We start from the raw sequence: 27,219 nt of genomic DNA, 5'->3' as shown, positions 1-27,219 counted from the left end.
CCGGGGGCCGGGAGGCTGCGGGCGGCGGCGCTGGGCCCGGCGCGGCGAGAGAGGCCCCGAGATGCCGAGCAAGAAGAAGAAGTACAACGCGCGGTTCCCGCCGGTGAGCACGTGGCCAGGCCCCGGAGGAGCGGGCCGGGCTCTCGGGAGGCTCCGGCCCTGGCCCGGCTAGGGAGGAGGGCGCATCGCGATGTTCGGGGGCCCGGACGCCCCGCCCCCTTCCGTGCCCTCTCAGCGTCGGTGCCCCCCGCCCCCTTTCTCCTGGGATGCTCCCTTTCTCTCCCCCCACTTAAGCACCCTTTCCGGGACGGAGGCGACGGGGTCCGAGCTCTCTACCCCCTCCCCAGGCGCGGATCAAGAAGATCATGCAGACGGATGAAGAGATTGGGAAGGTGGCGGCGGCTGTGCCTGTCATCATCTGTATCCTGTTGGGGGCTGGTCGGGTTGAGGGAGGTGGGGGAGGCCAGCAGCCCGGGGTCGCTTTGTGTGGGCTGGGACACCACCCGGCGTTCTCCTTGACCCCCCTGAGCTCGGGCGCTCGAGCTTTTCCTGGAGTCACTGTTGAAGAAGGCCTGCCAAGTGACCCAGTCCCGAAACGCCAAGACCATGACCACGTCCCACCTGTGAGTGGCTCTGCTCTGGGAGGGCCCGGTTGGGGTCCTCTTCCAGGAGTTCACACGCTTAGGAGAGGCTGTGCCCTGATAGTGCGGGAGGTAGGAGGTGCTGGGAGATCAGCAAGGCCTCAAAGACTAGTGGGTTTGAACTTGGGAGGAGGGGTTGAGTCTTCTAGCGAAGGGGGGGATGGTTGGGGATTGAAATTTTCCAGGCTCCATTCCCCTGACATCCAGAGAGCCCCTTCCTGAGGGCGCAGATGGCTGTGCTCCACCTGAGTGCCATCCCCTCCCCCCCTCTTCCAGGAAGCAGTGCATTGAGTTGGAGCAGCAGTTTGACTTCTTGAAGGACCTGGTGGCATCTGTGCCTGACATGCAGGGGGACGGGGAAGAAAACCACATGGATGGGGACAAGGGTCCCCGCAGGTGGGGAGCCAGGGTCCGGTGTCCAGGTGGGGAAGGCCAAGGGCCCTGGGGTTGGGGGTGGCTGGCGGGTGGCAAAGGAGGGGAGAGACCTCTGGGCAGATGCACTATACCTTCCTGAAGGGGCCGGAAGCCAGGGAGCAGCAACCGGAAGAATGGTGGGATGGGAAGCAAGGGCAAGGACAAGAAGCTGTCGGGCACGGACTCGGAGCAGGAGGTGAGTGCGGCCCCAGCCCTCTGTCCTGCCCTGCAGGGCAGCCTTGCATCCGGCCAGGCCAAGCTGGCTGGAGGCCTGGTCCCAACCTCACCTGTGACCTTTTCGTTTTGGTTTGTTTGCTTGTAAATTGGGGCTGCGGAGGTCCATCTCCTATTTCTGCTTTCCAGTGATGAGCCTCTGCCTTTCTGGTCATTTCTCATTCCTGCCTTGTTTGCAGGATGAGTCTGAGGATACAGATACTGACGGCGAAGAGGAGACACCACAGGCCCCACCCCAGGCCAGCCACCCCGCTGTCCACTTTCAGAGGTAAGCAGCTCAGTGGCACCAAGAGAGGGCTAGCCGACCCCAAGGCTGACTTGTCCCTCCTGGCCTCCCTGGCCACTTGGTTCTGTTGGTTGTAGCAAATTTCAGGGATAGGAGGGGAGGAACTGAGGAGACCTTAAAGGCTGAATACTGTGCTCTCAGAAGGTCCCCTCCCCCTGGGTGAGGCTGTGTGACCTGCCCTGGATCCTTCCCCTCTCTCGGCTTGGCTCCGTGTTGGTGCAGAGGGCGCTGGGCTCCAGGGCTGCCTGGGTGGAGGACCGGGTGGGGCTGAGTGGGCAGGAATCTGCACCGGAGAGTGTCCTGATCTTCCTTTCCTGCTTTCTGCCCTGCAGCCCCCCGACACCCTTCATGCCCTTCACCTCGACTCTGCCTCTGCCCCCAGCACCCCCAGGCCCCTCGGCGCCTGACGCAGGGGATGAAGAGGACTATGACTCCTAGCGCCCTCTGCCCCCCAGGCCCCACCCCCTTTTAGTTGGTTTTAGTTGCTCTGGGGGGAGAGAGAAATTAGAGCTGTTCTTAAATTTATTAATAAAACAATAATAAAAGAGAACACCAGTGTCTGTCCCAGCTTGTGTCCAGCGCTTTGTGGCCTCCTTCCCGCCCATCCACCTCCTTCCCCACGCTGAGCTGGGGCCAGGAGCCGTGGTGGTCTGGACAGCAGCTGACTGAAGGGAGGGGCCGGAGGCCACGGTTCTGCCAGAGCAGGACCCGGGGGCTGATGGAAGGAAGGCGGATCAGAGGGCCTGAGCCAGCTGGTGCCGGTCATGCTGGGAGACAACCTGTCTCTTTGTGCTGTGTGAGCCTGGGCAGGTTTCTGCCCTTCTGTGAGTGGCCTCTTCTTGTCTGTCTAATGGAGACCGTTCTGCTCACTCTGGGCTGCTGCAAAGGGACAGACGGGACAGGAAACGGCAACAGTCTTGTAAACAAGAGCTTGGGCCAGTTGCCTTGCAGGGCGTGTGGGGAGGGGCAGTGGGAGCAGAGGTGCGTGGGGTTGTGGCGGCCTTGAAGGCTGGCTTGTGAGCGAGCAGGCTGTGACCCTGAGCAGAACCTGGAGCTGCGGGCGCGAGGCAGATGTGTGTCTTCAGGGAGCAGTGGCTTGGTGAGGCGGGCGGGGAGGCATGGCGTGCTGTCGGGAATCCTGGACGCTGATGACTGACTGCATCAGGGGCAGGGGATCCTCAAGGACTCTCAGGTTTCTTTGGGTGGGGCTGGGGGAGAACAGGAAGAAGAGGGTTAGCAAGATCTCGAGTTTGGCTGTGATGGGTTTTGGGTGCCTGTGAGGCCACTGAGGAGAGGAGTGGAGTGGGTGCTTGGACGTAGGGGGCTAGAGACAGGTGTGTGAACCTTGAGCGTCGGAGAGAGAGGAGGGCTAGGGCAGACCACCAAAATAGACTGAAGAGCAGCCAGCCCAAGGGCCCCCCAGGAGCCACTGCGGTGCCCACCCAGGGGCATCTGGGAGGAGGGAGAACTCAGCTGTCGGATGCCTCAGTGGCTTGGGGGTTGTGGACGGGACAGCGAGGTGAGAAACTTGGAGGTGAGTGGAAGCAACACTCAGAACCATGGAGAGGAGGTGGGAGAGGGCAGTGGCTCAGAGTGAGGATGGAGGAATTGGGGTTTATTTATTTATTTTAATTTTATTTTTTAGCGGTATGCGGGCCTCTCACTGTTGTGGCCTCTCCCGCTGCGGAGCACAGGCTCGGGATGCGCAGGCCCAGCAGCCATGGCTCACGGCCCCAGCCGCTCCGCGGCATGCGGGATCTTCCCGGACCGGGGCACGAACCCGTGTCCCCTGCATTGGCAGGCGGACTCACAACCACTGCGCCACCAGGGAAGCCCCGGGGGGGTTATTATTTAAGATGGCAGAAATGCAGACTGAAGGGGCTGAAGGGATGGGAGGGGGGACTGATGGAGTGAGGTGGGGTTGCCCGAAGCCAACCCCAGCCTAAGTGGGGAGAGGGGTTGAGTAGGTTTTGGTGGGGGACTGAGGTATTCGGTTTTTATCTGATGGCGTATGACTTCTTTGTGAAGTGGGAGGCACCGTGGCAGGCCTGGGTGGGCCCAGGGCAGCTGGAGCCTGAGGGCACATGGGTCTTGTCTGCTTCTCATCTGCTCCTGCTCTAGGTGTAAGAAAGGAAAGCCCCCGGTTCCTTTTGGGGAAACATCCCTACTCAGCCTGCGGTGTGTGCAGCTGAGTGCACTCCGTGGCGTTGAGGCGTGGGAACCGCCAGCCTGGCCAATCAAACAGGCTCTGACCGCCGTGAGTACATAGGCGGTGTCATGACCCCAGTGGGCAACACACCTGAGCCCTGGGACTTTAGGTGGGACCCTTGGGAAAGGGTTTTGACAAGATCGCCGCTGGCTTCCCCGTGGCTCTGGTGGCAGCAGGGAACCCTCTCAGGAGTCCAGGTGAGGATGACAGTGGCCACACTGGGGTAGCAAGGCTGGCGGAATGGAGGCTGGTGGGTGCTGAAAGCTGCTTCCCACCCCAAAGGGTGATTTTGACCGAGCACAGAACCAGCACAGCAGTGCCAGGAGGCTCAGAGGCACCGTCTTCTGGTAACATCTGATAACCTGGACCCTGATGCCTGTATACCTTGGACTTCCTAGTCACGTGAGCCAATAAAAAAATTTTTCTCCCTAGAAGCCAGCTGGCTTTCTGTTACTTGTAACTTAGAGAGCTCTGGCTGGCAAGGACTGTGAATGGGAGGTGCTTGCTGTTGGCCCCGGAGAGGGAGCAATCGGTTTTCTCCAGCAGCAAGTTGGACGCAGTCCCAGGGAGGGCGAGCTCCTGGGGTCCACGGGGCCGAAGGCCTGCCGAGCCACGCGAGGCACATGGGTGGGAGACAAAGAGACCCTGGGAGCCCGTTGCTGGGATCTGTCCAAAAGGTGAGATTTTGCACGGAGAGGGTGGGCGATGGCTGGGGAAGGCGAGGAGGCAAGGGTGCAGGGAGCAGCCTCCCTTCATCCAGGAGGCGCAGGTGGGAGTGAGACGCCCAGGAGCCGCTGCCCTGGGTCTCTGCATCCTCAGCCCGTCGACTCAGCCTTGACAGGGTGCTTATGAGTAGAACCTCATTAGTCCCGGATTCAGATCCTGGCTTCTCCACTTATTAACCTTGAACGAGTTCTCAGCTTCTCTGTCTCAGTTCTCTCATCTGTAAAACGGGGACTAGTTATTACCTGTGTTAGTTATATGTACTAAACTCTATGTACGAGTTATACCTATTAGGGTAAAGGGTTAATGTAACAAACTCAATATGTGTAGGTTGAAATACAATAGAAATGTGTTTCTTGCCCATGTAAGGTTCATAACGGGTTTTCTCTGCTCAGTGGGCCGTGCTTCTCCAAGAGGGACTTCTGGGCCCAGGCTCCTTCCATCTTGTGGCCCCACCACCCTCAACTCATGGCTTTCAAAGTCACTGCGGAACGGGGAGTCTCAGCCCGCGGAGGTTTTCCTGGGCCAGGGCTGGAAGTGGTCCCATTGCCTCTGTTTACTTTCCCACTGGACCTGTCACAGGGTCCCACCCGAGGGAGGCTGGGGAAGGTGGTCTTAGCCAACCTGGGTGACCAGCCAGCTTCTGCCGCAGGACCTCATGGGCCATTGGGAAGGGCCTGACCCAGCGTTTGACGAGTGTTAGGAGTGTGGCCTCCTGAGGCAGAGGGCAGGGGCCCCAGGGAGACAGTGCTTCTGGCTGGGCCTGGCCTCTGGGTGCCTCCTGGGAATGGGACAAGATGGCTCTGCCCTGCCCTCTGGGTACCACTGGGCACAGGGAGGGGGAAGCCTGTCAGCACCCCATCTGCAGAGCTCTTCCTGGGAACCAGATCATTGTCACTCTTTACTGTCTGTCCACTGGGGAGCCTTGAGCCTGAATGCCTCAGCCCGGCATCGACTGTGCCCCAGGGTGTAAGTGTGACCAGTGTGTGAAAGAGGGAGCAGCTGTGACCTTCACGTGAAGAGTAAAGACCCACCTCTCCCTGCCAAGTGGAAAGCCCCCCCTCCACAGCCCACTTAAGGATCCATTCAACAAACGTTTATTAAGCACCCAACATCATCACCCAGCAGGGAAATGAGTTACCAGTCACCCACCAGAAGACAGAAACTAAGAAGTCTGGGAATTCCCTGGTGCTCCAATGGTTAGGATTCCACGCTCTCACTGCTGCGGCCCGGGTTCAATCCCTGGGTGGGGAACAAAGATAAATAAACAAAAAGCTCTTTTATTAAATAAATAAAATCTGATACCACCTATGCTAGGGTAGAGGTGGCGACACCAGAACTCACACTGCTGGGGTGAATGGCAGTGGGTGCAACCACCTTAGAAAACGGTTTGGAGGAAAAAAAAAAAGGGACTTTCCTGGTGGCGTGGTGGATAAAACTTCACACTCCCAATGCAGGGGGCCCCGGGTTCGATCCCTGGTCAGGGAACTAGATCCCACATGCATGCCGCAACTAAGAGTTTGCATGCCACAACTAAGGAGCCCTCCTGCCGCAATTAAGACCCTACGCAACCAAATGAATAAATTAAAAAAAAAAAGAAGAAAGAGAACGCTTTTGCAGATTCTCATCGAGTCTATCAACATACGCTTCCGTGTGACACGGCGATGCCACTCCTAGGCATATGACCACCAAAAGACACGTACAAGAATGTTCGTGACCCCCAATTGGAAACAATCCAAATCCGATCAACAAGAGCATGAATAAATAAATGATAGGATAATATATAATAAAACAGAAACAAAAGAACAAACCACTGTGACACGCAGTATCGGTGAATCTTGTAGACGTTTCGTTGTGCAAAAGAAACCTAACAAAAGAGTGAGTACACGCTGTGACATAATTCATTTAAAGAAAGTTCAGGGACAGGTGAAACTAACTGATGGTGATGGAAGTCAGTATAACGATTACCTTGGGCTGGGGGCTGATGGGGTGGTCACTGGGAAGCCTTCTGGAAATGTTCCATAGCTTGAACTGGGTGATGGTTATATATAAAAATATACTAAGCTGCACCCTTAACGATACACACACCTTTATGATACAACATAAAAACTTTATTTTATCTACATGTCCATTGAGAACCTACTGCACACCAGATACTATTCTAGGTAGTGGTGATTACACAAAGAAAGCGTTTCTTGGAGTTCGTTTCTGATGGAGAGAGACAGACAATAAAGAAGATAAATAGTATGTCAGATGGCGATAACGTGTACTGGGGAAAAGGAAGCATAATAAAGGAGTGGGGAATCCCGGGCAGGACAGGACGGGTGGCCCCAGCCATTCTATGCAGCGTCCAGGGGAGACTGCTAAGGTGAGATTTCAGTAGAAAGCCCTATTAAGTGAGGAATATGCTGGCCACAGGCTATCGGTGGGGAAACAGCAGAGGGGACAGTGAGAGCAAAGGCCAGAATTGAGATTTGATCTGCTCAGCTTTCCCTGTGGTCTCCCCCAGCTCCCACTTCCTCATCCACCACCCGGGACCCAGATTCAGGAGGCACCAGCCCTGTACTCAGCCCACCTTGGCTGAGGGGTGTCCTTCTGACATTGATGGCCCCTCAGGGTCCCAGAAGCTTTGTGGAGGGAGAGAAGGTAGTGGTGTGGGCTCCTCCCCGACACCTGCCCCCCCCCACCCCGGGGCTGCCACACCTGGAGGCCCCAGGGGCTGGAGGAGGAGGTGAGGGGGAAGGAGGGAGAGATAAGGGGTGGGAGTGACCTCACCCACTGCCCACTGGCCTGGTGGACTGATCTGCAGCGCTGTGTATCTGAGTGCAGCACAACCCAGCGTTGTATCTGAGTCCACTCTCTCGGAGAGGTGCTCCCATCACCTCCCATTTTACAGAGGAGGAGACTGAGGCTCGGGAAGCGGGACGAGTGCCCCGAGTTTGCTCATTGGCACAGAGACGGGCAGGGACTTGTACACCAGCCTGCCTAGGGGTCCAGAGTGTGGGGAGGTGGAGTTCTGAGGTCCCCCCATTCCTTCTCGGGTGTGGTAAGCTTGTCTCCAGGACGTGGATGGGACCAAGTTCCCACTCTTCTAGGCTATAGGAACTGCAGCAAGGGAGTGACACCTGTGATCCAGGTGTTCCACCAGGGTCCTGGTCCCTCCTCTCCTTGGCAGAGTGTTTGGTGAGAGTGGCAGGTAGCTCTGGACTCTCTCAGGGGGCTCCTTGTAGCTGGGGAGTGGGGCAGGACCTGGGCGACACTCACCTCCATCACCAGAGTGAGCTTTCTTTATTCTGAAATCATGTCCTTCCTATTTTGTGTGCTTGTGTGTGTTCAAATGTTATTTTTAGAAATGGAATAAGCGCTAAGATTTCTGCACCCACCCCAGTAATCAGAAAGCTATAAAGGAAAACACAGGATCTCACATGAGACCCGTCAGATTGGCAAGAACAGAAAGTCAGATAAGGGAATTCCCTGGCAGTCCAGTGGTTAGGACTCCACGCTTCCAATGCCGGGGCCAATCCCTGGTCGGCGAACTAAGATCCCACAAGCGCCAAAAAAAAAAAAAGGAAGAAAGACAAAACTGATGGCTGGTGGGGAGGTGGGTACACAGAAGTCAGGTGCTTCTGGCGTGTTTGAAAGGTCAGTATGATGGCTAAGTGACTTCCGGCAGTTCCACTCGTGGGTAAAACCTCTCACAAAGAGAAAGACATGCCCTAGGCATGGTTAGAAGTGGTGAAGTATTACAGGCTGCCAAGCTGTCTGTCACTGGGGTGCTGCATGGCAGGTAGCAATGTGGACAAAGGACAAAGCTCCACTGTATCAGAGAAACAGAAAAATGCAGAACAAGATCTACAGCACAGCAGTTTTTATGGAAAGTCAAAACACAGACAAGCACAGCAATGCCATATATTTCTGCCATTTATTCTGTGACCTTGGGCCAGTGACTTAAGCTCTCTGTGCTTCAGTTTCCTCATCTGTAAAGTGGCGACAATAACAGCACCTCTTGGGCTTCCCTGGTAGTGCAGTGGTTAAGAATCTGCCTGCCAAGGTAGAGGACACGGGTTTGAGCCCTGGTCGAAGATCCCACATGCTGCGGAGCAACTAAGCCCGTGGGCCACAACTGCTGAGCCCGCATGCCACAACTACTGAAGCCCACACACCTAGAACCGGTGCTCTGCAACAAGAGAAGCCACCGCATTGAGAAGCCTACTCGCTGCAACTAAAGAAAGCCCGCGTGCAGCAGCAAAGACCCAACTCAGCCAAAAATAAAATAAATAAATTTATATATATAAAAATAATAATAGCACCTCTTTCAGGGACGTATGATGAATAAGTGAGACGTGACATATAAAGTGCTTAGCGCAGTGCCTAGCACATGGTAAGCACTCAATAAATGGTGCCTGTAATTGACACAGATGGAAATCAATGCCTGGAAGGCAGACTGGAAGGACATGCTCTTGACACACAAGAGTGGGGCGCTGTGGGGAGCAAGAATGGGATTGGGGATGGGCTGAAAGGGAAAGTCCATTTTATTTAATTAATGTATTTATTTTGACCACGCCTCGCGGCTTGCAGGATCTTAGTTCGCCGACCAGGGGTCGAACCTGTGTCCCATGCAGTGGAAGTGCGGAGTCCTAACCACTGAACCGCCAAGGAATTCCCAAGCAAAGTCCATTTTAAAGGAAGGCTTTTGAGGACCCTGGTGGTGCCTGAAGTGCTCAAACCAAAGAGATGAACAGCTAAGTCTATGCACGCCATGTTTAAAGCAAAACCAAAAAATATTGTCAACTGTCATCTTCAGAATGGCCCAAACGAATTGATCCTCCTAGACAGTGTCCTATAAGGACAAGTAAGCAGTGGCCCTGCAGTGCTCTTGGGGTCATAGGTATTTCCTTCCTTCACTCACTCGACAAATATTTCCTGAGCACCTACTCTGTGCTAGGCACTGCTCTGGGCTCTGGGGAGAAGAGCACAAAAGAAAAAGGTCAACCTGCTCCGATGAACAAATGCGCAAACAACCAGTTTGGGTGGGGGGTGCCAGTGAGGCCAGTGTGTGGAAGTAGCAGCCAGCAGGTATGCGGGGACCCTGGCCATTGGAGTCCTCACCCTTCCTTGTTCCTGTGAGGGGCTGGGGTGCTGCCCTTTTTTCCAGCCACTGATTCTCTCCCACCCCTGCCCTGTGCCCAGGGTTGGTTTTACTTTCCCCTTCCCCTAAATTCTCTGAGTTTTGTTTCTGTCTGTGGGTTCCCCGCCCCCGCGCACCACCTTTGTCTGGAGTTACATCTGAAGTAGCAGGGAAGCCAAACAGTTTCGGGGCGGGGGACAAAGGGTGAGGTAGGGGCTGGGGCCTCCACTGCTCCTCCAAAGGCCCCACTTCATCACTTACCTGGTCCCATCTCCCCGTCAGGATCCACCTCCCTACCATATTCCAGGGAGCAGAGCCCTCACCCCCACCAAGGAATCTGGGCTCTGGGCTATACTCTTTGTATGTATTTTGGTTCTAGCACCACCCCTTACCAGCCTTGTGGCTTTGAGCAGATAACCCCACCTCTCTGTGCCTCAGTTTCCTTAGTATAAAATGGGCCTCATAAAAGCGTTGTTAACAGAGATATTTATAGAGATCTGCTGACCACCTGCTTAGTGCCAGGCTGCGCTAGGTGCTGGCCTTAAGCTGTGAGCAAACCCAGTTCCTGGTCCCCGTGTACCTGACCCAGTGGAGGCGCGGAGTCCTAACCACTGGACCGCCAGGGAATTCCCTTAACCAGTTTTAAGTGAACAGTTCAGTGGCATTAAGTACCGTCACATTTTGCAACTATCACCATTCTCCATCTCCAGAATTTATTTCATCATCCCAGACTGAAACTCTATTCTCATTGAACACCAACTCCCCATTCCCCACTTCCCACAGCCCCTGGTAACCACTGTGCTACTTCCTGTCTCTATGTCATCGACTATTCTAGGCATCGCATATAAGTGGAATCATACAATATTTATCCGTATGTGTCTGGTTTATTTCACTTAGCATAAAGTCTTCAAGGTTCATCCATGTTCGAAGCCCCTTGCTTGTCTTTTGAATATATCCTGGGCAAATAAGTTTGACTAACACTGCCTGGGAGAGAGGTGAATTTAGTTCATTCACCCAACAAATATTTATTGAGCACTTTGGTTGTACCAGACCCTGACAGGGGCTGGGACACAGTAGGGGCTTCATGGAAACTCTGATGAAGTTTTGTAGATGATGCTGGACACAGGCAGTATTTCTCATCGGGGGAACAACTCAGATGTCTCCACTTGTGGGAAGAAAGTTACACAGTGTACAGATCGAGGCCCCAGGAGGGAGGGATATTCGTCCATGCTGCCCACTGCCCACCTGTGAATGGCTGCAGAAAAGAAGAAATTAACACGTCCCCTCCCCGTTGCTGGCCAAGCCACGCAAAGCTAATAGCCTTTTTACTTTACTTCCTCACTTGCTCCCCATCTCTGTTCTATAAAAGAAACTGGCATCCAGACCCCGATAAGATGGTTTTTTGGGCACACTAGCCCGCCATCTTCTCGGTCTGCCAGCGTTGTGAATAAAGCCACTACTCCTTGCCTCAAAGAAAAAAAACAAACCAACAACAACCTGAATCAGGGACTTCCCCGGTGGTTCAGTGGTTAAGACTTTGCCTTCCAATGCAGGGGGTGTGGGTTCGATCCCTGGTCAGGGAGCTAAGATCCCACATGCCTTGCAGCCAAAAACAAACAAACAACACCCCCCCCCCATAAAACAGAAGCAATATTGTAACAAATTCAATAAAGACTTTTAAAAAAATGGTCCCCATCAAAAAAAATCTTAAAAAAAAAAAAAAGCCCTGAATCAGCCCCCATCACTTCCTCCCCTCAAAATCTTCTACTGTGAGGCTACTGTGACAATGCAAGATGCGTGGGATATAACAAAGGATAATTTGTCTCCCAATGTCTCTCTAAAATTCCAAAGGAAACTTGTCTCTATGCCCTCAGATGAAGTCGTGACTTTCTGTGCCATGTTTCTCCACAGTGCTGGCCAGTTCCCACTGTGGCTCCGCAGCCTTTCTGGAAGTCTCCTGTACCCTTGATCCACTGGGCTGCCACGACTTCAGGGAGCCCATCTCAAGCTCTCCAGGCAGCTTTCTTGAAACACCTCTCCCCAGATTTGGGATTAGAAGGCAGACCCCAGCCCTAGTCCCTGAGGGGAGTGTTGGGACTCCCTTTCTAAATCAATCTCATCACAAAATTCTCCTTCCAGAATCCACCCTCCCAACCCTTTATAATCTTCAAGTAGACCGGGGGTTTCACGTGACAAAATGGGTCTTCTAACATCCCCTCACACTTTCCATCATGCTTAGGACCAATCCCAAGACCTTCCCGTGGCCACTGGGCCACATGACCCGACTTCCGAGCCCCCAGAGAATTTAAAATGCCATAATATCAAAGAATATTACAGAAAATGACACAGCAGTGTAAAGCAGCTATACTCCAATTTAAAAAGAAAGAATGTTACAAATAATTGTATGTCACCAAAAATAAAAACTTAATCAAAGTGAAGGCCTTTTCAGAAAAGTGTGAAATGCCAAAATTGGTACAAAACTATCAAAAACTTCAATAGATCAATAACCAGTAAAGAAGATTATAATCTAAGACTCCAGTGCCAAAGGGTCCCGGTGGAGCCCACCAGACTTTCAAGGAACAGAGAGATGGTCCTTATCTTATACCAGTTGCTCCAGAAAACAGAGAATGAGAAAAGGCTGCCCACTTCCTCAGGTGACTCCCAAACCAGAAAAGAACAGTATCAGAAAAGGAAAAGTGTAGAGCATTTCACTCTGAACACAGATGTTAAATTATGATCTAATAGCATAAAATAGAGAAGAATGCCCCACCTAGGGGTAGGGAAAGGACTTCTTAAGACATCCAGAATGCAAACCCTCATTCAAAACATTTATGGATCTGAGAACATCAAAATTAAGTATTTCGGGCTTCCCTGGTGGAGCACTGGTTGAGAGTCCGCCTACCGATGCAGGGGACGCGGGTTTGTGCCCCGGTCCGGGAAGATCCCACATGCCGCGGAGTGGCTGGGCCCGTGAGCCATGGCCGCTGAGCCTGCGCGTCCGGAGCCTGTGCTCCGCAACGGGAGAGGCCACAGCAGTGAGAGGCCCGCGTACCGCAAAAAAAACAAAAACAAAAGCAAACAAACAAAAAAAATTAAGTATTTCTGTTCCATAAAGGCCATCAGAGATAATGTTGATGGATAGCTGGTTGCAACCTAGTGAATGAAGAACTCCTGCAAGTTAATAAGAAAAAGCCAAGAAACACAATAGAGAAATGGCCATGAACAGAAACAAGTACCCCTGAACTGAACTGAACTGGCCCAAAGGCAAAAAATTAATGAAGATGAGGTCAAAGAAGTAATCAGCACAATTCAGTTAAAATTACAATGAGATACCATTCTTTTAAAATTTATTTTTTCGTTCATTTTATATATACATATATGTATTTTTCTTTTGGCCGCACCTCTTGGCATGCGGAATCTTAGTTCCCTGAGCAGGGATCGAAGCCGTGCCCCCTGCATTGGGAGCACGGAATCTTAGTCACTGGACCTCCAGGGAAGTCACTAAAATTTATTTTTTTATTGAAGTGTAGTTGATTTACAATGTTGTGTTAATTTCTGCTGTACAGCAAAGTGACACAGTTATACACATATATACTTTAAAACATATATTTATTTATTTATTTGGCTGCATCAGTCCTGGTTGTGGCACACAGAATCTTCGTTGCAGCGTGCAGGATCTGTTGTTAGGGCGCGCGGGCTTCTCTCTAGTTGTGGCGCACAGGCTCAGTTGCCCCATGGCACATGAGATCTTAGTTCCCCCACCAGGGATTGAACCCGCATCCCCTGCATTGGAAGGCAGATTCTTAACCACTAGACCACCAGGGAAGTCCCATATATGCATTCTTTCTTGTATTCTTTTCCATTATGGTTTATCCCAGGGAGATACCCTTTTATAACCATCAGGTGAGTAAAAATTCATAAGGTGAGTACTGATGTTTGGTGAGGGTGTGGGCCGACAGAACCCCTTATCGCTTTTGCAGGCATATAAACTGGTACAACTTTTTCAAGCAATCTAAAAAGAGATGTACATTTGTTTCAAGATCCCACACTCTCAATCCTTGGTAAATAAGCCCCAGAAATTCTCGTGCAGATGTACAAAGAGGCATATAGCAGGGCGTTGACTGCAGTGTCCTGTGTGGAAACAGGAGTTGGGGGCAACGTTGGCATCCAACCTCAGGGGAATGCATAGTAAAGCGTAATGGAAGCAAACTACAGAACTTTAGGCAACAGTCAGAAACAACAGACAGCTTCTCAAAACGTGGCGTTCAGAGAGAAGAGTAAGGAACAAAAATGAGGTCAACAGCATAATACATTTACATAAACTGAAACCACCAATGCATAAACATGATATTAGATACTTCACAGATACATTCATATTTAAGTGAGATGGGAATGAAGAGCAAAGATAAAGGAGAAAAAATGCTAAACCAAAACAAGAGATTGACCTTGTATCCATTGGTGATTCTCATACACTGTGAAATAAGGAACATAATCAACTCAGCGCCCTGTGCCCGAGGACCAGAAGAGAAATGTGCAAAGGACGCGAACAGGGAATTCACAGAGGAAGCAGGAATGGCCCATAAAGATAGGAAAATATACGAACCTCACAAATAATGAAGAGAATGCAAGTTATAGCAACGAGTTTGTAGTTTTTCACCTATGAGATTAACAAAGTTTTTTTTTTAATATGGTACGCTTCGCAAATTTCCATGTCATCCTCGTACAGGGTCCACGCTGATCTTCTCCGTGTCGTTCCAATTTTAGTATATGTGCTGCTGAAGTGAGCACAGCAAAGATTTCTTTAAATTATACTATGTTTTGCTGGCGAGGGTGTAAACACTGTGGATTGAAATCTACGTTGATTGAGCATTTGGGGACAGTGATGAAGCGTTATCAAAATTAAAATGCTGACAGCCAGCAAGTTTGCTTAAAGGAACTTATCTTGCAGAAATACCTCATGTGCAAAGGCGCATTTCCAAGGATGTCACTGCTGCAACATCTGTCCCAGGGAAGCTAGCAGAAGCTGTGCGCGTGTCTGACAGGAGGAGGTGAGTTTAGTACATCATGTCAGACATATGGTGACAACCAGTGTGAAGGCTGAGGTAGCTCTGCATGTACTGACATGGAAAGATAAGCATAATATACTATTAAGCAAAAATGTATGATGTCACTTTTGTTGAGAAATTACACACACACACATGCAAAATCACAAGACATTAAAAAGGTCCACGGTTTCAGGTCTCTTTTGGCATCGAAGGCCAAGCATAAGTCAATAGTTCAAGGGCTCCCGTGTTCCGAAGCAGGTGCTTGTGGTGGGACCTGCAGGTAGATGGGGCAGATGGATCACACAGGACCTAGTAGGCCACGGTAAGGACTTCAGCTTTTACTTCTCAAGAGGTGGGATCCCGGGAATTCCTTGGCAGTCCAGTGGTTGGGAGTCGGCGTTTCCACTGCAGGGGGCCTGGGTTCCATCCCTGGTTGAACTAAGATCCCGCAAGACTGCGGCGCAGCCAAAAAGAGAGGGGGTGGGAATCCATTGGAGAGTTTTAAACAAAGGCAGGACAGGCTCCGGTCTTAACAGGATCACTCTGGCCGCTGAGTAGAGAACAGGCTTGGGGCAAGAGCAGAAGCTGGGCGCAGGGGCTACTGCAGTGGTCCGGATGAGAAGGGGTGGAGGCTTGGGGGAGCGTGCTAATGGTGGTGGAGGGGAGAAGTGGCTGGATTCTGTGTGCATTCTGAAGGCGGCAGCAGCAGGGTTTGCTAGTGCTTGGGGTGTGGAGTGTGAAGGAAAGAGAGGAGTCCACAGTGATGCCAGAATTTTGGTGTGAGCAGCAGCAGGAAGGATGGATGTGGCCTTGACTGAGATGGGGCAGATGGAAAGTCTGAATTTCAACATGTCAAATTAACCAATATGCTTATTCATCGTCCAAGTGGAGTTGTCGAATGGGCCGTTGGATATGAGTCTGGACTTTGCGGGAGAGGTCAGTGCTGAGATATGTAAACTCGGGGCAGACCTGGAAGGTGATAGATGGCTTTTAAGGCCAGCAGACTGGAGGAGCTCACTTGAGGAGTGAGTGTGGCTGGAAAGGTCTGTAGACACCTCGTGAAAATATTTACCTGAGGAACCCAGACCCGTCCTCTGCCAAGGAAGGAAGTAGCCCAGAATTTGTCCAAAAAATCAATTCGGTGGGGGTCTGGAGGGGACTGGCTCTCTGAAAATGGAGCAGCCCACACACTTGCCCTCCACCTGGGGTCCCACGGGTGACATTCAGCAGAGGAGGTGGATGGGCGGGGCTGGCAGCCCACCAGAAAGAGCAGAGCTGACCTATTTTGAATGGAAAAGATCTTCCCCTGGAGCATTCTTTAGGTTGTTCAGTGAAATGTGCTCATTGCAGAGGTACTACTGGGATGGAGTCTGCAAGCAGACAGGGGTCCACAGCAACAAAGCTCTGAGCAAAACATGCCCGTAGGGCATCTGCTGGGATTTACTTCCATGGGCAGTCTCACCAGGGCCGCACTGTTGCCTGATTAATAACAACTCTTACCTGGCAGTTGTGACGAGCTGTGGAAATGTTCCATGATGCATGTGTGTATATATTAACTGATTTAATCCTTGCCACAGCCCTAGAAGGTAGACACTATTATAACCAGCCCCATGTTGTCCATGAGGAAACAGAGAAGGTACGTGACACGTGGAGGGGCTGGGATCTCAACGCCCGTGCTTCCTCTGTTTTTTGGTGTGTTTTTTTTGGCCATGCACTGCAGCTTGCGGGATCTTAGTTCCCCCAGCAGGGGTCAAACCCGTGCCCCTGCAGTGGAAGTGCGGAGTCCTAACCACTGGATCACGGGGAAGTCCCTTTCCTCTGTACTCTGCTGCCTACCAATAGTCATCAGTGATTTTTAGCAGTTTTAACCAACATTTACCAAGTGTGTTGCCTTTGTGATTTCATTGAATCCTTGCAACAAACCTACGGGATGGGCCTCTGATTCCAGTTTGGCAGAGGGGAGAAGTGACTTGCCCAAGGTCACAGAGCCGGTGAGAGGCTAAGCCAGGCTACTCCATCTCCAGGGCCTCAGCTCGGCCCCATGTCCCTATACTGCTGGTCATAGTGGTCAGCTCCCGGCACCTCACGGGGATTTACCATGTCAAGGCTTTTTGGCGATGCTTAGAAGTTTGGAATGAGAGCTGCATGTTCTCCCTCCAGAGGCTCCTCAGTGCTCTGGTTTGCCTGCTGCCTTGTTCCTGGACGTGGTATTCAACTTCCTGGCCTTTCCTGTCCTGTCAGGGCCTCGGAGGGTAAGTGGTTTGAACAAGATCTTGTTGTGAGGGTTCAGTTTGCCCCTTACATGGCCTCAGCAGGGGCTGAGGGGCAGCAAGGAGGCAGGCAGAGGGAGAGGGACACGGCAGGCGCCATCTGCCATCTTCATAGGGTGTGAGGACCCTTTGGGATGGAGAGTCCTGAGACCCCTTTGATAGATAGATGGTGAAACAGGCTGAGCAAGGGCAGGGGGGAATTGTACTAGGTCAACGGAGAGTCCTGCAGAGTCAGGAGTGGAGGCAGGCCTTGGCCCTGGATCTCTGGACTCCCAGGCCTGGACTCTTTCTCAGCATCCTGCCCAACTCTCCCCTCCGGAAGGAAGTAGGACTTATATATACCCTTCCTGGCCTGCTTTTGCCAGAGCCCTTGAGACTGGCTGAGGACTGGTTGCCATAGAGACGGTCAGACAGTTCCAAGGTTGGCAGATGTGGGGCGGGGCGGGGGATGGGACAAGACACCAACATGCTAAATGCCCACAAACAGTTGGTAAGGACCGCATTGCGGAGACCAGGGCAAGACACACCACAGCAGGCTCCAGGGACAGTCACATGTCTGCTCAAGCTTCTCTCAAGCATCCCCCAAGCTGAGCAGGTGAGGGGGGCCCCTTGGGGGGATAGCCAACCGCCCAGAGGCAGGTTGGATCTCTGGGGTGGGGAGGCTAGGGCTGAGGGAGGCCCTTGAGAAGCCACGAGACTGGAGCTGAGGCCCAGGTGAGAGTCAGGGAGGCCCCAGGCGGGCAGGGACTACAGGGAGGCCTGCAGGATGTCGGGTGAAGACAAGGATGATGCCCAGGGATGACTCCCAGGCTTCTGATGGAGCAACTTCAGCAACACTGCGGGAGGATCAGGATTTTGGGAAAGACAATGAGTTTTTCCCACTTTGGCTTAGTAAGTCCAGGGCCCTGTGGGGCATTCAGAAGAGCTATCCGGAGCCCAGAGGCAGTACAGTGCAATGGTGACAAATCTGGGCTCTGGGGACAGACTCAACACACTCAGGTCCTGGCTTCACTTACCGGCTGTGTGACCTTAGCCAAGTGATTTCACCTCTCTGAGTCCCAGTGTTCTCATCTGCATGACAGGGGTGATAGCGAATATCTACCTCATGGATCCTTGGGAAGGTTAAACGAGTTAATACTTGAAAGTCCTGAGCACCCAGTAGGTGCTCAGTAAATAGCAGTTGTTGCTATTTTAATATTAATAATGCAGGTCATGATCAGTCAGTTTCAGTGGTAACAAGGGCCCAGAGGGGCCAGACTGACAGAAAAGGAGGGTCCTGGGACTTCCCTGGCGGTCCAGTGGTTAAGACTCCGAGCTTCCACTGCATGGGGTGTGGGTTCGATCCCTGGTCAGGGAACTAAGATCCCACATGCCAGTGTGGCACAGCCATAAAACAAACAAACAAACAAACAAAAGAACAGGAGGGTCCCCTGGGGGAGCTGCTCAGAGCTGGGCCTCCTCTCCTGTCTTTGCCCAGAGGAGTCTTGGGAGCAGTGATGGTGTAATTCAGGGCCAGCAGCAGAGGTCTGTGAGCGCAGGGCAGATGGCAAAGAAGGACCGGAGGCCCAGGGACCGGAACAAGAAGGGGCAAGGCTCTGCTGAGGCTGAGGAGTAAGCAGCTGCGGAGGGGCCGGGGGGGAGGGGTGCTGGGTGCCAGGCCCCAGTTGGGGCCAGCGCACAGACCCTGACCCCTGCCCCTTGCCCTCTTCCTCCTCAGTCTGGTCCCCTCTCCTCCTCGGAAACCCTCCTTCCCCTTCCAGTGGGTCTGGGAGAGCTTCACCACAGATGGCCGGGCTCCGCTTCAGCCGGGCTCCGCCTCGGCCCCTGGCCACCAAGCCCTGCCCTTGCCCCCAGCGGTCCATCGGCACAAGTCCAGGCGCAAGTCCACGGCCAACAACCTGGAGAGCCGTGGCTCCTGCTGGAAGACAGAGGTGCCAGATCTGGAGAGGAGACAGCAGCTCAGGGCCTGTAGATGCATCCCCATCCCTCCTGGCAAAGCGGGGAGCCAAGAGCCGGAGCTGCCTGGGAAGAGCTCAGGATCGGGGCCGGAGGCCGAGCCAGAAGGCCTGGGCGCTGAGGTGGCCGAGAGGGCTCTGAGCCCCGGGGAACTGCCCCAGCTCCCCAGAAGGGGGTCGATCTTGGAGGAGGAGCCATTTGCAGAGGCCACAGACGAGGCCGAGGAAGGGGAGCACAGGGTCCCCCAGAGGAGGAGGGCTAGTTCTCCAAGAAAGGGGCGGAATTCTGGCAAGGAGGCCTGGGACGAGAGTGAACTGCGGAGCCAGGGGAGTGGCTCTGGCTCCAACAACCTCCGAGGACCACAGAGGAGGAGGCCAAGGGCCAGGGAGCTGGAGGGGCCGAGGAACCTGGAGGAGCTGCGGAGACAGCTGCAGCAGGACTTGGACTGTGGTGAGCGTGGGGCTCAGGGCCCGGGTTCCCCCACGAAGCCACACAGTGCGGAGAGGGGCTGGAGCCAGCCACCTGGCTGGGATGGCTGGGCTGCGCTCCAGGTGCCGGGAGGGATTGCCCAAGGGGCCAGGAGAGACGGCAGTGCCTGATTTGTCCCTCTGTGCACAGGTCCCGAAAAGCTGCCCTGGGAGCCATCGCGGGCTGCTGTTCAGGCCTCCCGCTGGAACAGGAAGGCCCATGCCTTGGGAGCTGATGAGACTTGCCTGTTTGCAAACTTCCCTAACCGCACCTTCCACAAACGACAGGAGGCCACCAGGTGAGGTGGAGATGAAGAAGGGTGGGAGCGAAGCACAGGGACTAGAGAAGGAGCTAGTTCTTCAGGAGACAGTCATTCATCCTCTCATTCATTCTTTCATTTATCCATTCACCAGTCTTTCTGATCATCCAATCATCTGTCCATCCATCCACCATCCACCATCCATCCATCCATCCATCCACCATCCATGCATACATCTGTCTGCTTGGCCAACTGTTTATTGACACAAGCCAGTTTTCATTCACTTCCCATCTTCTATCCATTCATTAATTTATTAGCTAAGTGATTAATGTGACATATATCAGGTATCTGCTCATGGGTCCTCAGGATATAAAGGTAAAAAGACTTGGTTTCAGCCCTAAGAAGCTCAAGGTCGGCTGGAAAAGGAGACAGATGGGCAAAACAGCGACAATGGCAGAAGAGTTAGATCATTACTATACTTAGGGCTTGAACGAGAGACAGTGGGAGCAGAGGGGAAGCCAGATGGGGGCTGTTGACAGTGTCTAGGTGAGGGTTGATGAGAGCTTGGACCAGGTGGCCATGTGAGTAAAGAGAGGGGGATTTATTTAAAAGATATTTGGAGGCTGGCTCAGTGGGCCTCGGTGACAAGTTAGAAGTGGTAGGTGAGAATCTACTCAGCATCCTGATAGCACCCTTCAAGTCTTATCCTGTTATCCTTCCTTGAGACCTTTCCATGCTTCCCAGTGCCCTTAGGACAAAGCCCAGATTCCTTGGTAAGGTGTGGGGCTGTCTGTCCATCCCTTTGTACAGATTGAGGGCTCCTCCACGGACAGTGTCAGCTCTTTTTTTTTTTAATATTTATTTTATTTATTTATTATGTTTTTGGCTGCATTGGGTCTTAGTTGCGGCATGTGGGATCTTCTGTTGTGGCGCGTGGGCTGCTCTCTAGTTGCGGTGTGAGGGTTTTCTCTCTCTAGTTGTGGCGTGCTGGCTCCAGAGAGTGTGGGCTCTGTAGTTTGTGGCACGCAGGCTCTCTAGTTGAGGCGCCTGGCCTCAGTAGTTGTGGCACGTGGGCTTAGTTGCCCCGCAGCATGTGGGATCTTAGTTCCCCAACCAGGGATCTAACCCGCGTCCCCTGCATTGGAAGGCAGATTCTTTATCACTGGACCACCAGGGAAGTCCTGGTGCCAGATCTTTTTGATCACAGCCCCCGTCTGGCACCCTAAAAGGACCTGGCATATAGCTGGTGCTCAATAAACATGTGCTGAGTGTATGTCTGCCTATCTGTCCACCTTTCTATCTGACCATGATTCAGTTGTGCATGAACTCATCAATACTGAGTTTCTGTCTGTGTTAGGCACTGTGCTAGGTGCTGGGGATACACTGATGGTGAAGAGGACAGACAAAGAATCCTGCTCTCATGAGGCTCACATTCTACTTGGGAAGGAGGTTAATTGATAAAGAAATGAACAAAATGTATAGCTAGAGATAGAAAGTCCCTGGGAGGTAGATGGGGTGCTGAGGTCTCATTTCCTCTGACCTTTGAGCAAAGACCTGATTGACCAGAGGAACCGACCATCACATCTGGGGGAAGAATGTTCTAGGTGGATCTAGGTGCTGTCTATTCAACCGTCCACACCATCCATCCATCCTTTCATCCTTTCATCCACCCACTGATCACCATTTGTTTCTTTTTCCCATCCATTCATCCGTCTGTCCCTCAAACCCGTAGGCATTACCCTAGCTCCTACCAGATATAGGGGTCAGAGAGAAAAAAAGATCTGGGCCCTCCCCTCAAGGAGAGCTACTTTGCAAGGGGAAGTTGGCAATACAGGTGAGGTCATGGGTGTGTGTGCTGAGCTCCACAAGGCTAAGGACTGTCCGAGTTGGGGTATACCCCTGGCTGGAGTAGGCAGGAGGCTTCCAGGAAGCGTAGGGAAAGACCTTGAGCTAGGCCTGAGGGCTGAGCCCCCAGAGTCAGCCTGCATCCTGTCCAAGGTCCACAACAAACCCCATTCCCCAGGCCCCTGGATCTCTGGGCTGCAGCAGTCCCTCCCTCCAGGCCCGCATACGCCCCTACCTGCCCCTGGCCCTCCATGAGGCTCCTGGTTCCCTGCAGACTTCTCCCACCCCTCTGCCTTTCCTCTCCCCACCCAAGAAACCGGCTGCGGGCCTGGGAGCAGCAGCAGCAGGAGAAGCGGCAGCAGGCCGAGCTGCGGCGGACCCGGGAGCAGCGGCTACAGCAGCGGCTGGCTCACTGCCTGGCAGCCTACGTACCCAGAGGGAGCCGGGGGCCGGGGGCCGCCCAGCGCAAGCTGGAGGAGCTAAGGTAGGCCGGGGCTGCGGGGGGCCTGGAGGGGAGAGGGCAGGGAGGTGGTGCTGGGTGTCAGACCAAAGGACCAAGGGGAACCTGCCCTCACCTTCCCACGGGCTGAGCTTCCAGCGACAGCCTCCCCGCCAGGTGGGCAGGTCGGGCCGCTTTACAGATGAAGACACTGAGGCCTAGGAGGAGAAGGGGCTGGGCCAGGGTCACCTTGTTAATAATAACAATCCCTGCAGCTGTCGAAGGCTGAAGTTTAAAATGTTCTACTTGCATTATCACATTTTCAAATCTTGTTTTCTGATTTCAAATGCCAGGCATGCTTACTATAAAAATTCAAATATTGCAGAAATAGTTCATGGAGAATGTGTGAACAGTGCCTGTGATCCGGCTCCTGGAAACAGCCATTGTTCGTGGTCAGGGGGAGAGTCATCTGTTTCATTTGCTTCCTATATTTTGATCATAAAAAAGCAAATTCATATTTAAAAGCAAATCTTTCTTAGACTCATAAGAGGCGAGTGAAGTAGGTATCATCAGCGCTCCCATAATTTTACAGATGAGGAAAGTCAGGCTTCAAGAGCTTAAGTAATTTATCAAAGGTCACAACAGAGGGGCAAAGCTGGAATTCCAGCCCAGGCAGCCGTTCATCTGCCCTGCTATGCTGCCTCGGAGGGCTCAAATGCCCAATCTTCAGATAAAGTGCACCAGGATCTTCCCCCCAAAGCCCAAGCTAGGGAAGGAGATAACTCAAGTAAATACGATGACCGACGCCATTGACACTGCGGACCTACGGGGTGCAGCTGGCACCAAGGCAGCCCTTTCATCCAGGGAGAAGCGCTAGGGCAAGGTGAGTTGGGCGCTGCTGAGAGACTGCAGGGTTCCTGCCCTGCGATGGGGCCCCTGAGGACTCAGGGGGGCTCTGATCACCTACTCTTTGAGGCTCAGCCTTATCGCTCCCAACTTTACAGATGAGGAAACCAAGACTCGAGAGGTCGCGTGTACTTTAAAGGAATCCTTGGCCAGTGATCGGGGAGATGCCTTCTCCCTGCCGGACCTCAAGTTCATTGTTTTTTCACACGGCAGGAAGTGGAAGGCCAGACTCCAGTGGCAGATGTCAGTGAGAGGAGCGTTCCCAACGCACTCCTTTCATTTTCGACTTGGGAGAGGATATTTCCCACGGGGTGTCTCAGCCCTTCCAGCGCATGAACTTTGCTCTGAGCTTCATGGGAGGCTCTGCCCTTCCCAGGAGGGTGGGCACAAAAGATATCTCCCTGTGGTAGGGAAGCTCCGTACTTCACTTTTATTCTGAGACAGGGCTGACATCCACTGACATCACTTCCTTTCTCGCTTAGAGCTCCAAGACATGGGCTTCCTCTCAATTCTAACAGAAATAGCATCAAGAACCAAGCAGGAAAAATGTACACACCCTCACGGGCAAGACCAAGACTGAATGCAGCTCATGCCTCCCCCACTCCCCACTCCTTGTAACTGCTGTAAAATCCCCTCTTGAACAGTGAAGACTTCTCTTTGCAGTGACTTCTGTTCCTGGCCATGGTTTTCAAGTCCATCTTTTTCTCGAACGGAGGAAGTTTCCTTCTCTGGCACATAGCCAAGGGGCCTGGCCCAGCAAGCCAGTGTTTTCCACAGGGCTCAGCGCACTTGCCGGAAGTCCCAGCATGAGTTTTGGAGTCTTGTGTGCCTCTCCCCTCCCGTTCTGTCTGTGGGTGCTGCCACCACGCCCTTCGGCCTCTCTTGTGTGCTCTGCAGAAGGATGCCCAGTCCCGTGTGTGGTGTAGCCAGAGGGCCCCTCACTGCCAGGATGCACGGCTTGCGAGCAGACAGATTGCCGACAGGCGCACAGACTGGGTTTTTGTAAATGGGATTGTGCTTCTCCAGTGGAACCTAGATCTTTCTGGGATGTGTTCTTTCATTTGCAATACATTTCTTCAGTTCCTCTGTCCCATTTTCTAAACTATCGGCTTATAAGAACCACAGAGAATGCTGGCAAGCTTGTCCCATTCGGGCTATAGCACAGAGAAGAAAACTGAACCCAGAGCCCAGACTGGGATTTTGCCCAAAGCCACAGCCAACAGTCACAGCATCTCCTCACAGGCAGAGTGTGAGAGGGTGCAGGGGTGGATGCAGAGAGGGGAGGGCTGTGCATGCAGATGTCCAGTTGCTCAGAAGTCAGTGCTGGCCCCTCTCCCTTGGTGACGGCTAGGAGGAGGGGCAAGCCTGGCACCGCCTGCAGACCTGGGTTCAGCGCTCAGTCCCTCACTTCCCAGCTGTGCAACCTTGGACAAGTCCCTTGACCCTCCTGCGCCTCAGGCGTGTCACGGGTAAAATGGGACAGATGATTCCCACCCCACTGACCTCAAGAGAAATCCAGGGCAAGGATGGAAATCAAATGGTTTTGTAAAGCTAAGGGCAGGAGGACAGAAACCGAAAGTTCTTAATGAGGACAAGTGGGCTCAGGAGGGGGCCGGCTCGTGTCCACAGTTAGCCGCCCAGAGGCCCGTCTCCCCGCAGGCGCCAGGAGCGACAGCGCTTTGCTGAGTACCAGGCAGAGTTGCAAGGTATCCAGCAGCGGGTGCAGGCCCGGCCCTACCTGTTCCAGCAGGCCATGCAGGTGAGGCTAGCACCTGGGCAAACATGTGACTCCCCAAGACCAGAGCTTCTCACTGGCCGAGTGGGTAGGGAGATGAGGTGGGAGTGGGCCCCCTTAGTTGGCACCCCTGGGCTGCTGCCCATCTGGAAGCCTGGGACCCCCTCGGTAAGCAGAGGCTCACTGTGCCCTCAGCAGCCCAGGTGAGAGAGGAACCCCGCTTCTCTCTCCTCAGGCCAATGCCCGGCTCACTGTGACCCGGCGCTTCTCCCAGGTGCTGTCGGCACTGGGACTGGACGAGGAGCGGCTGCTGGCTGAGGCAGGAAAGGGGGATACGGAGGGCACCCCCAGGAAACCCAGGTGAGGCCCAGCTGTGGGGAGGAAGGGCATGGTCACCAGCACTCTGCCCTGCAGGGCCTCATCCACCTGTCACCCTGCCCTGGGCAAAGGCCGAGGGGACTCCTTGAGCAGCCACATGGATCCACCGTGAATTCAGTCCTGCCCCGTCCACCCCCTGGCCTGGAGGACTCTGTCTAGCTTTCTCAGTCAGCAGGGCCTTCCCCAGGCGCTGTCCTCCATGTCACCCAAGGAAGGCGGGGCCAGGGTTATTTTCCCCACTTCCGATGAGGAAACTAAGGACCCCAGGGGTAGGGTCTTGCCCAAGGACACAGGAATGAATAAGCAGCAGAGCCTGTCTGGGAACCTGCAGCCACCTGAGTGGCCACACATCAAGCCCCCACTGTGGGCTGGTGCCACGCAGGTCACTCCCTCTACCCTTATGCTTTAGAACAACTTGGTGCAGAGCAGGGGTTATGAGGCTTGAGGAGGGGAAGTCACTTGCTCAGGGTCACACGGCATAGGAGCCAGATTTGAATCCACAACATCTGTGATGATGGCCTTTCCCCTTCTACAGCCCAGATCTCCTTGGTTATGGGGGTGGGGAGCTGCACAGCCCAATGGCCTCTATCTGTGTCTTTATCTTTAAGGAGCCACAGGTCAGTGGGAGTGAGAATGGAGCACTCTTCTCAAGAGTCCCCCAAAGAAAGAACCCACTGGCAGCCAGCCTGACAAGCACTCCGCCCCAAGCCCAGACCGAGAGTCCAGTCCCTGAGATAAAAATTAAATGCTTTGTGGAATATACAGTGTGGGATTTCTGGTGGTAGTGGAAAGAGGCTGCAGGTTGGGAGTAGGTGGTGGCAGGTGGGTATGCAGCGCTCTTGGCTTGTCCCCAGGACGAGGAACTCTGGCTGTTCTGGCTGCCCCCTCCCAGCACACACGGCTCTGCCTCTGCCCTGAGGACTGAGTGGGGCATCTCCAAGAGCGAGAGCTGCAACCCCTAAAAATGCTGGGTGCTGGAATTCAAGAGTGAATAGGACACAATGGCTTCCGCCTTTGGGAACTCCCAGTCCTGTGGGGGAAGGGGGCGGACCATTAAAGGGGCGCACGGTGTAACAAACGGGCCGCCAGAACTAGCAACTGTGAGGCGGGGGTGTCAGGAGGGATTGTGTGGTCTGAGCTTTTACATTTAAGCAACTTCAGGTTAGAGCCCCTCTTCTCAAGGGGGAAAAAAAAAACCTCAAACACACGGACGTGCCAAATTTTACATTCAATTTCAGGGGACTCAGACACGCAGAAGTTCATCTTGACCTCCGTAGCAGTCACAGGGCGCAGGTTAAAAAATCCGATCCAAGGAACGGGGGAAGGCAGCGTTTGCAGACAGTACTAGTTGTAGGGATTGGGAGGAGGCTGGAATGTGGAGCTGGGGGGGTCTCAGGAGAACACGCTCGTCGTTGAACACCTGATGGAGCCACGACCCCAGGGAGTTCACTAGGAGGACGCCTACTGGAGCGGTGGGCGCTGCCCACGGAAAGTCCGTGAGGCAGTGACTGTCCCGTGACTGAGGGTGTACAAACGGAGGGAAGCCTGAGAGGGGCTTTTCTGGGTCGGCGGTGCCGACTTAGACGGCCCCTAGGTCCTTAAAGTTCTGGGATGCCGTCTTACCCAGACCCGGTCGCACAGCACCTTGAGACGCGCATGCGCAATTGGTCGACCTGCTCAAAGACTGCACCACGGCCCGAGGCGGCCGCGACTGCGCAGTCGGGCTCCGATCCCGGCTTTCCCATGAACCTTTGGGGCAGGCTCCGAGGCAAGCGACGGAAGCAGCCGCTCTTGGTTTCCGGCAATACGACACCGGCTGTCTGGCGACCCGGAAGCGTTCCCATTTTGCGTTGTCGGGGCTCGGCGGTAGCCGGGCTCGGGGTGGACACACCACCATGGGGTCGTCAAAGAAGCACCGTGGGGAGAAGGAGGCGGCCGGGACCACGGCAGCGGCCGGCACCGGGGGCGCCACCGAGCAGCCACCTCGGCACCGGGAACACAAAAAACACAAGCACCGGAGCAGCGGCGGCGGCAGCAGTGGCAGCGAACGACGGAAGCGAAGCCGAGAGCGTGGGAGCGAACGCGGGAGCGGGCGACGCGGGGCCGAAGCTGAGGCCCGCAGCGGCGCGCACGGGCGGGAGCGCAACCAGACAGAGCCCTCCGAGCGGCGGGTGAAGCGGGAGAAGCGGGAGGACGGCTACGAGGCCGGTGAGGGGCGGGGCCTGTGCAGGGGGCGGGGCGATGGGGGGTGTCTGGGAGTGGTGGGGCTCTGGGTTTGGAGGC

General features: G+C 53.8%; 3 protein-coding genes and 1 non-coding gene across 4 annotated transcripts in view; 3 read left to right on the top strand and 1 right to left on the bottom strand.

Moving 5' to 3' along the window:
• Positions 1 to 6: 6 nt before the first annotated feature.
• DRAP1 (DR1 associated protein 1) lies at positions 7 to 2,125 on the top strand. The gene is made up of 7 exons (XM_024749090.1): positions 7 to 103; positions 348 to 420; positions 530 to 623; positions 918 to 1,037; positions 1,158 to 1,251; positions 1,469 to 1,557; positions 1,908 to 2,125. Exons 1-7 carry the CDS (start codon positions 62 to 64, stop codon positions 2,011 to 2,013), a joined length of 618 nt encoding a protein of 205 aa, XP_024604858.1. The 5' UTR covers positions 7 to 61; the 3' UTR covers positions 2,014 to 2,125.
• Positions 2,126 to 14,316: 12,191 nt separating this feature from the next.
• LOC112402541 (U6 spliceosomal RNA) lies at positions 14,317 to 14,423 on the bottom strand. Its single transcript, XR_003003717.1, has one exon. It is a non-coding gene; the product is annotated as a U6 spliceosomal RNA (small nuclear RNA).
• A 2,975-nt stretch (positions 14,424 to 17,398) lies between these two features.
• Positions 17,399 to 25,626, top strand: TSGA10IP (testis specific 10 interacting protein). The gene is made up of 8 exons (XM_024749493.1): positions 17,399 to 17,545; positions 18,428 to 18,561; positions 18,668 to 19,356; positions 19,525 to 19,672; positions 21,792 to 21,962; positions 24,483 to 24,582; positions 24,794 to 24,918; positions 25,545 to 25,626. Exons 1-8 carry the CDS (start codon positions 17,399 to 17,401, stop codon positions 25,624 to 25,626), a joined length of 1,596 nt encoding a protein of 531 aa, XP_024605261.1.
• Positions 25,627 to 26,768: 1,142 nt separating this feature from the next.
• SART1 (spliceosome associated factor 1, recruiter of U4/U6.U5 tri-snRNP) overlaps positions 26,769 to 27,219 on the top strand; it is a 14,922-nt gene continuing 14,471 nt past the window's right edge. Inside the window, exon 1 of the mRNA XM_024749418.1 lies at positions 26,769 to 27,144. Coding sequence (XP_024605186.1) covers positions 26,832 to 27,144 — 313 coding nt within the window. The 5' untranslated portion in view covers positions 26,769 to 26,831. The remainder of the gene's footprint in view (positions 27,145 to 27,219) is intronic.

This window comes from Neophocaena asiaeorientalis, unplaced genomic scaffold (genome assembly GCF_003031525.2).
Source record: "Neophocaena asiaeorientalis asiaeorientalis breed wild unplaced genomic scaffold, Neophocaena_asiaeorientalis_V1.1 scaffold43, whole genome shotgun sequence".
NCBI classification, from domain to species: domain Eukaryota; kingdom Metazoa; phylum Chordata; class Mammalia; order Artiodactyla; family Phocoenidae; genus Neophocaena; species Neophocaena asiaeorientalis.
The sequence above is the reverse complement of the archived record's forward strand: the minus strand, read 5'-3'. Positions and strand labels throughout refer to the sequence as shown.